Here is a 9,279-nt window from a genome sequence, read left to right on the forward strand (position 1 = left end):
ACTGTGGGAACGTCGGCCAAAATCGCCTTCAAAATTGCTTAAAAGGCTCGCTCTAAGTATGAGACCTAAGAATCGTCGTGACTGGTTCATCAAAAACTCAGTTTTGAGGCCGAATTCCACTGTGACGCAGTTGAAATTAGCGTCTCTCCATGACCCGCCCCCTTCTCACTTCCGTCCTGACGCAAGTGCGTGGCTGCCGGCCGCACTGCGGCGGGTCTTTGCCCCCGCCCTAGTCAGTTTCCGGGAGCATGCGCAGTAGCCTTGCCGGCCATTCCTGGTCTGGGCGTGCGTCAAGATGGCGGCCTCCGTGGTGAATAAACTGCTGGGGCGCCTTCCTAAGCTTTCGTCCTTCAGGAGTGCCTACGGAGTTCAGGTAACTCCTTGGAGCACATTTTGTACAACCACTACTTAGTTATGTCTTCTTGGTCGTCGCTCCACTTCTGGGGACCCAGGAGCGGAGACTTCCCCTAGTGCTTATGGCTCCGCTGTCTAGGCAATAGTTTGCCTCCACCCCTCTCCCCTGCTCCTCCGTAAATCTCCGTGTATTTTTAGAAAACCCTCACCGGAGGGTAAGTTTATTGACTTTTTTAAAGGAAGGGAGAGAAACATCGATCAGTTGCCTCCCGTGCGCGCCCCCGACCAGGGATCGAACTGGCAACCTAGGTATGTGCCCTGCAATCAGTAACCTTTGTTGTATGGAGGACGCTCCAACCCATTGAGCCATCCGGCCAGGGCAAAGAGCCAGGTTTAGAGCCCATCCTCTTCCCAAATGGGCATCTTGGCTAAGCAACTAGGTGAGGAATGCCCCCTCCGACCCCGGCTCGCACAGCCAGCTCAGCTACACAGACGGTGTCTAATCTGATGCCCTGGGGTCCCCGCACCGACTTGCCCAGCCCTGCTGTCTCCCAGGAGAGCCAGGGCACATCACCCCCACCTGGTGACGGTTTCTCAGCCCTCCATCTCACTAGATCAGCTGGTGATCAGAGCCTTCGCGAAGGGTTAACGCAGCCCTTTGGACCGAGGGTTCCCTCCAGCCTCATGGACTCACCGCTCTGACGGTCCTTGGTGGGCCGGTGGGATTGGAAGGCTTGCCCAGCTGCCACTCCCAGGGGGACTGAAGAGTGGCCACAGGGTCACTGCGGAGCTAATGACAGGCCTGGTAGCTTTACAGCTGGCGTTAGGACTCAAATTTGCTCTTCCCTGTGGAATGTTGACCTTCAGCTTCTGTCAAGCTGGGGAACACAGTGATCCCGGACTGGACTGAGCTGGAGACGCACCTGCCCTCCCATCCCTTCCCTGCCATACATCTTGCTTCCAAGGAGATAGACACCCCCACTTTTTCTTTCTTCGCCCTTTTCCATCCACTAGACTCAATTCATCCCCAAAAGCATGAATACCTGATATGTGCCAGGTTTTTAAGTTGCCCTCCCCAGTAAGATGGCCTCTCAGTCACCTGTACTTGTTATCCTCTAATATTAGCATCTTCCAGGACCCAGTTGGAGATTGGGAGAGTGGTTGTTGATGTCAGTTTAACCCCAACAAATATGCTACCTTCCACGTGTGTGTGTGTGTGTGTGTGTGTGTGTATACATACAATGCTATATTCCATTTTCACAATGGATGTGCGTGCCCCTTCTCCCTCAAGTGTTGGGAGCAAAACAATTGGGTTTCTGCTTTGAGTTCATTTTTTTGTTGTCCCCCCCTTTTATAGGTTCCCCTCCAAACTCTTAGCACTGAAGCCCCCCTTGAGGAAGATTCTTTGCCCATTTCCCCTTATGAGAATGAACCCTGGAAATACCTGGACTCAGAAGGTAACTCTAAGTGGGGAAGGGAGGGTCCTGTGGGGTGTGAAATAAATGGACAGAGACACTTCCTTCACCCTAACATTTGTGGTCTTTCAATTCAGAATACCAGACCCGCTACGGTTCTCGCCCCGTATGGGCTGACTACCGACGCAACCACAAAGGTGGAGTACCCCCACAGAAGACTCGAAAGACCTGTATTGTGAGTTTCTGAGAGTGGCACATGGATGGGCTGGGAAGTAGGGGTGGAGACCACAGAGACAGTGGCAGTGGCATTTCTTCTGGCAGGGCTTGGAACATCATCACCTCCCAATTTCTTCTCTCTACAGCGTAAAGATAAAGTTGCTGGGAATCCCTGCCCTATCTGCCGGGATCACAAGTTGCACATCGACTTTAGGGTAAGGAGAATCTTTTTTCCAGGATGAGGATTTGGAGCCTTTATATGTTGGTAAAGAGATTGCCTGGCACCCCTACACTCCATTTTGCACTGGCTTCCTGGAACTATAAAAATATCTTTCCTCTAGTCATTTGCCCTCCACTATGGACTATAGTAAAAAGCTTTATCCCCATGAAATTGACAGTCTAAATTGGCAGGCAAGAAAAGTGCTCATTTCTAATGGGAGAATAATGCCCAAAAATTTGTTTTATCCATCACAATTATTAGCAAGTAGATTGGACTTTTTTCCTGAGGTTTTATTTCCTTGTCATGTTGATGGTTGGTGGCAGGCTGAGACTTGCAACTGGAGGGCAGGTACATAAAGCACTTTTTGGAAAAGCCTTCATTATGAGGAGGACAGGGCTTGCTCCTTAAAGAATTAAAACCTTATAAAGCTGGTCATGGGAATGTGCTCTTCTGAGCTTGCAGTGAAGTAGTAGATCAGAAGCTGAGTGGCTGGTTACTACAGAAGTCGGAGGGCATGTGACTGTTCTCAGCCCCCTTCTGACACAAGTTGTAGAGGAGTCCAATAGGTAACTTTTCAATTTCAACTGGGTACAATCTAGAATAATAAAAACATAATATACTAATTAGACCGGATGACCTTCCAGACAAAGCTGGGGCTGTGAGGGAAACTGGGGTCCCCGGTGCCAGAGGGAAGCCAGTGCTGGCAGCCAGGGGAAGGGAGGCCTACTCTTGCATGAATTTCGTGCATCGGACCTCTAGTTGGTTAATAAAAAGGTATTGTAACCAATTTTATACGTTTATAATCACATACCAAGGGAGAGAGAAAAGTTACAAATTTAATGGTGTGGATGATTCTACCTGCCATTCCAACTCCACATGTACTGCGTTTTCCTTGGGTCTCATTTCATTTGATTAACTTGCTAGCTGAGAGTCATTCTATATCATTAACTTTAAAATTGATTGGAGTCGTTCATACATGCACAGTACAACATATACTATTTTTCTGGGTGATTTCAGAGAATGCCAACTGTCCCCAATTTTTTGCATGAGGGTTGATTTCAGAGCCTAACCCCCAGCGAGGAGCATTCTCTCTGAGTCTCAGTGACAAAGTGTAGGGTGTGCATGTGAAGTGGGTGAAAGACCAGGAAAGGGGAACTGTTTGCTGGAGTTTTCATGAATGTGTCCAGTGAAGTGATGGGACTAAAACTGGGACATGGAGGAGGGCAGCATCTGGAGAGGCAATGAGGGGTTCAGGTCATCTGTGTGGTGTGTAGGGATTGTGCACTGCCAGTCTCTCAAGGTCCTGCTCTCCCCCCACTCCTTTCTCCACCATTTTCCCCAGAACGTGAAGCTCCTGGAGCAGTTTGTCTGTGCGCACACAGGCATCATCTTCCATGCACCATACACAGGTGAGCCCTTCTTCCTTGTCCCCACCAGAATAGCTTTTCCTGGGAGCACTTTATTCGGTCAGACAATAGGTATGTGCCTCCTACCATGGCATAAAAAGTGCGATCGAACTTTTGGAAATCTTGGCTTACTGGGGATACTCACATGCTAAAAACAGTTACATGTGGTCAAAAGATGCAGGCTAGTGTCATTGTAAGCAAACCTTCGAAAGGTAGATCTTGAAACATAAGTGGTGGTGATTTTCTTTCTTTTGGGCTTTTTGTGTGTGTGTGTGTTAGTGGTGGTGGTGGGGTTTTTTTTGTTTTTTGTTTTTTTTTAGAGAGGGGGAGAAAGAGAAGTATTCACAGGAGAGTGAAACATCAATCAGCTGCCTCTCACATGCCCAATCCTGGGAATTGAGCCCGAAACCTGGGCATATACCTTAACCAGGAATCAAACCAGCAACCAGCCACACTGACAAGGGCAGGGCTCTTCACTTCTACAGAAAGCTTTCTTGCCCTAGCTGGCTTGGCTCAGTGGATAGAGCGTTGACCTGCGGACTAAAAGGTCTCAGGTTTGATTCTGGTCAAGGGCACATGCCTAGGTTGCGGGCTTGATCCCCAGTGTGGGGCATGCAGGAGGCAGCCAATCCATGATTCTCTCTCATCATTGATGTTTCTATCTCTCTCTCCTTCTCCCTCTCTGAAATCAATAAAAATATATTAAAAGAAAAAGGCTTTCCTATAAATTTACAATCCTGTAAGTTCTTTTATACTGTTGACAATTCAATTAGATTTCCCAAGTTTGGAATTGTAAACTTAATAATTCAAGATTACATCTAGAAAACCAAGATGGCGGCATAGGTAAACACCGGAGATTGCTGCTTAGCACAACCAATTCAGGAATACAACTAAAAGACGAAATGGACATCATCCAGAACAACAGGAAGGCTGGTTGAGTGGAAATTCTACAACTAGAAGGAAAGAGAAAAGCATACTGAGACTCAGAGGAGCTGTGGTGCAGAAGTAAAGTACAGAAGTACAGAGGCGCATGCGGAGAGGGCTGGTGGCTGAGGACACGGTTGTCTTTTTCAATCTCAAACTCTGAGCTCCAGTTCCAGGTGAGTCTCTGGGAACCCAGACTCATATGGGAGAAACTGGACTGTCTGGCATTGGTGGGAACTCGAGGGCAGCTTTCTCTCGGAGGTGCTTGCAGCGATTTCAGGGACACTGAGAAGCAGGGCCTCTGAGGGCAGCCATAGCTGCTTGCTCCGCCCTGTTGATCCCCTGGGACCCCTGCCCCACTAAGCTGTGCGCTGGCTTTTGCATATGAAAGACCTGGTCCTTTGCAATCTGAAAATTACCTAACAAACTGTAGCTGGCCCAAGGCTCCTAAGCAACTTGCATTGCTTGACAGCTGAGCTCCTGCCGGGTAGCCTCAGGCAGAGGCTAGATTAGCACCTCCTTAGAGATCCAGGTGCCAGTGTGCCTGGTAGTCAGAGTGGGACCATCCAGATTGCAGCTCCTTGGATCCATAAAGGACACACTCAGGGGGCAGACTCAATGAGCACCAAAGCCCCACTGAAGCAAGTCTTGCCCCAGAAGGGTGTCTCCAGCACAGAAGTTCTCCAACTGCAGACACAGCTGATTCTCACAGCCAATTGGCCTGGAGGTCAATTCCTCCCAGTGATACAGCAATCAAGGCTTAACTACAACAAGACTGTGCACAAAGCCCACAAGGAGGTGCATCAAGAGTGTCTGCCTCAGGTAATTGGGGAGGCTGAGCCACTGGGCCCTATAGGACACCTAGCACACAAAGCCACTCTATCAACACAGGGAAGCATAAAAAATGTGGAGACAAAGAAACAGGACACAAATGACAGAAATGGAGGAAAGCAAACGACTGGATATAGAGTTCAAAACCACATTTTTAAGGTTTTTCGAGAACTTTCTAGAAACCGCCGATAAATTTAGTAAGACCCGTCAAAAAGTCTGGTGAGACTGCTGATAAATGTAGTGTGACCCTCAAGAAATCTAGTGAGACCCTCGAGGTTATGACAAAGGACCAACTAGAAATTAAGCATACACTGACTGAAATAAAGGATATGCAGAGTTCCAAGAGCAGACTAGAGGATCGCAAGAATCAAGTCAAAGATTTGAAATACAAAGAAGAAAAAAACAACCAGAAAAACAAAATGAAAAAAGAATCCAAAAATACAAAGATAGTGTAAGGAGCCTCTGGGACAGCTTCAAACGTACCAACATCCGAATTATAGAGGTGCCAGAAGAAGAGAGAGAGCAAGATATTGAAAACCTATTTGAAGAAATAATGACAGAAAACTTCCCCTACCTGGTGAAAGAAAGAGACAAGTCCAGGAAGCGAAGAGAACCCCAAACAAAAGGAATCCAAAGAGGACCACACCAAGACACATCATAATTAAAATGCCAAGAGCAAAAGACAAAGAGAGAATCTTAAAAGCAGCAAAAGAAAAAACAGTCAGTTACCTACAAGGGAGTACCCATACGACTGTCAGCTGATCTCTCAACAGAAACTTTGCAGGCCAGAAGGGAGTGGCAAGAAATATTCAAAGTGATGAATAGCAAGAACCTACAACCAAGATTACTTTATCCAGCAAAGCTATCATTCAGAATTGAAGGTCAAATAAAGAGCTTCACAGATAAGGAAAAGCTAAAGGAGTTCATCACCACCAAACCAGTATTTTATGAAATGCTGAAAGGTATCCTTTAAGAAGAGGAAGAAGAAGAAAAAGGTAAAGATACAAATTATGAACAATAAATACACATCTATCAACAAGTGAATCTAAAAATCAAGTGAATAATCTGATGAACAGAATAAACTGGTGATTATAATAGAATCAGGGGCATAGAAAGGGAGTGGACTGACTATTCTCGCGGGGGAAAGGGGTGTGGGGGATGTGGGAAGAGACTGGACAAAAATCATGCACCTATTGATGAGGACAGTGGGGGGCGTGTAAGGGCAGAGGGTGGGGTGTGAACCGAGTGGAGGGGAGCTTTGGGGGGATAAAAGAGGAACAACTGTAATAATTGGAACAATAAAGATTTAATTAAAAAAAAAGATTACATCTAGGCCCTCGCTGGTTTGGCTCAGTGGATAGAGCGTTGGCCTGTGGACTCGGGTCCCAGGTTCGATTCTGGTCAAGGGCATGTACCTTGGTTGTGGGCACATCCCCAGTAGGAGGTGTGCAGGAGGCAGCTGATCGATGTTTCTCTCTCATTGATGTTTCTGACTCTCCCTTCCTCTCTGTAAAAAATCAATAAAATATAATTTTTAAAAAAATGTAGGAAGTTTTTTAAAAAAAAGATTACATCTAGCCCTAAGCAGTTTGGCTCAGTGGATAGAGCGTTGGCCTGTGGACTGAAGGGTCCTCGGTTTGATTCCGGTCAAGGGCATGTACCTTGGTTGTGGGCACATCCCCAGTAGGGAGTGTGTAAGAGGCAGCTGAATCGATGTTTCTAACTATCCCTCTCTCTCTCCCTTCCTCTCTGTAAAAAATCCATAAAACATATTAAAAAAAAAAAAAAAAAGATTACATCTATTCCCTAACTACAGCCACAGCTAAATCTGACTCACTGCAGTGTCCACTGGTTTTCAGTATCTATAACTGCTTCCAGGCTACCGTGGCAAAGTTGAGTAGTTGAGACAAAGACTCTTGGGCCTACAATGCCTAAAATCTATACAGAAACATTTTGCCAGCGCCTGCTAATATAAGATAAATTTGCAAAGAATAATCTGAACTTACCCTTTTGTAGATGGCAGCATAATTAGTGGAATTCTGTTTGTCAGGGAGTGTTAAAAAGTAGTTCGAAACTCCTGTCAAACTGTAAAAAACTGAAGAGACTCTTTGCTACTCTCTCAGGTTGCCTTCCCTAGACCTGAAATCCTTTCTTCCTTTACTGAATTTTCTCTGTGGATTGACCTACCCAGTTAAGCACACTTGCCTTTTGAATTGTGTTCTGTTCCCTGTGTTGCAGCCTTTGCCGTTAAATGGCTTCTCTGTAGTAGCTAGGCACTCCTGTGTGTTGATCCCAGCTCTGAGAGAGAGGAGGGTTTCTTCCCATTGGGCAGGTGGGGCATTAGGCCATGGAGGGGTCAGGAGAATGGGTAGCCAGGTCTTCCAAAGCCAGCCCTCTCTCACCTCGTAGAAGTGGTAGGTATTCTTTACTTACTGTGCCTGATAGGATGAGCAGAGTTACCTTTCTGTTCTGCAGGAGTCTGTATGAAGCAGCACAAGAAGTTGACCCAGGCCATCCAGAAAGCCAGGGAGCATGGTGAGTGTGAGGAGGGGTCCTGAGAAGTTTTGTTAGACACCAAGAAGGTGACTTCGGGCTAGAGAATAGATATAAATGTTCCCACCTACCGGAGAAGTTAGTACCCATCATGTTCTTCCAAATCTCTTTCATCACTTATGTCCCTTATTCCCTCTCCTGAGTCTGTTACCTTGTCCTTGTCCCTCCTCTTTCCTTTTTCTTCCCTCTTTTTTAGTCCCAGTGCCATAAGATGGTCTTTGTATAAATTTCTGGCCCTGGCTCCATAATTCCTTTCTATAAATTAGAAAAGGTGCCCCTCCATTATGGCAGATGCAGCGTCATGGCCCTGGCACAGGGCTGCACAGCTTGGTGGGCCAGAGCCCAGGCAGTACGTTAGCTCACACTGTGCCCCTGGCCACCTGGTCTTTGTGCAGTGTACCCAGTGGCTGTGACTGCTTCCTTCTTCCTCTATGGGTTGTTTTCCTTCCTGGGTCTTAATCTGAACGGTCCTACCTTGCTCCCTTCCCTCACTTTCTTTTTTTAAATCCCCTAGGTCTCCTTAGTTACCACATTCCCCAGGTTGAACCTCGGGACGTTGACTTCAGTAACACGCATGGAGCTGTGAATGCTACTCCACCTGCTCCCACTCTGGTTTCAGGCGACCCCTGGTACCCTTGGTACAGCTGGAAACAGCCACCAGAGAGAGAGCTGTCCCGCCTTCGTCGCCTGTATCAGGGCCATCTCCGAGAAGAGAGTGGCCCCCCGCCTGCGGCAATGCCCGAGGCTGCACTCACAACAGGAGCTGAAGCCTCCACTGATCGGGCGGGCTCCCGGAATCCTCTGTAGGAGCTGTGGACTGGGCAGGGTGCGAGGGGTTGGGAGATAATGCCTAGGAATTACATGGTGGGGTGCACCCCGAAGAGTTGGGTTTGTTTTATGGCCCACGGCAGGTCCAGGCTCAGTGAAAGGAAATGATGGTTGTTGAAGAGGATAAATATATCTGAGGCTGAGGGAGAGCAGCGGTGTGCATGTGGGAAACCCTAATCCCCCCGCAGTGCAACTAGATGGGCTCAACCTTATGTTGCTGCCAGCTTGGCTTTTCCACAATAAAGCTCTTCTGTCTGCGGATGAGTCTCTGCAAATGGGTGCTGCTGTGGGAGGGGACTGGTCAGCGGGGAGCCCGCCCAGCCTGGGACTCAGGACCAGAAGCCCCCTCGAATGGGCGCTGGTGCCCTTCTGCCCCGACCACGTTTGTGGGCCCCCGTGCCTGAGGCAGTGCTCCACGGCGAACCCCACCCAGCTGTTCCCTGGGGCCGGGGCTGGGTGGGGCGGGGCGGTGGAGGGGCGCTGCTGAGGGCCGGGGCTGGTGAGAGGAGGGCTCCGGGGCGGGGATTGCGGG

General features: G+C 48.1%; 1 protein-coding gene across 1 annotated transcript; it reads left to right on the forward strand.

The window, feature by feature from the left end:
* Nucleotides 1-204: 204 nt before the first annotated feature.
* Nucleotides 205-9,006, forward strand: MRPS18B (mitochondrial ribosomal protein S18B). Its single transcript, XM_081093981.1, has 7 exons — nt 205-373; nt 1,712-1,811; nt 1,907-2,004; nt 2,132-2,200; nt 3,548-3,614; nt 7,842-7,901; nt 8,434-9,006. The coding sequence occupies exons 1-7, from the start codon at nt 296-298 to the stop codon at nt 8,724-8,726; spliced, it is 765 nt and encodes a 254-aa protein (XP_080950107.1). The 5' UTR covers nt 205-295; the 3' UTR covers nt 8,727-9,006.
* Nucleotides 9,007-9,279: the final 273 nt, after the last annotated feature.

This window comes from Myotis nattereri (assembly GCF_964212035.1).
Source record: "Myotis nattereri genome assembly, chromosome: 6".
NCBI classification, from domain to species: domain Eukaryota; kingdom Metazoa; phylum Chordata; class Mammalia; order Chiroptera; family Vespertilionidae; genus Myotis; species Myotis nattereri.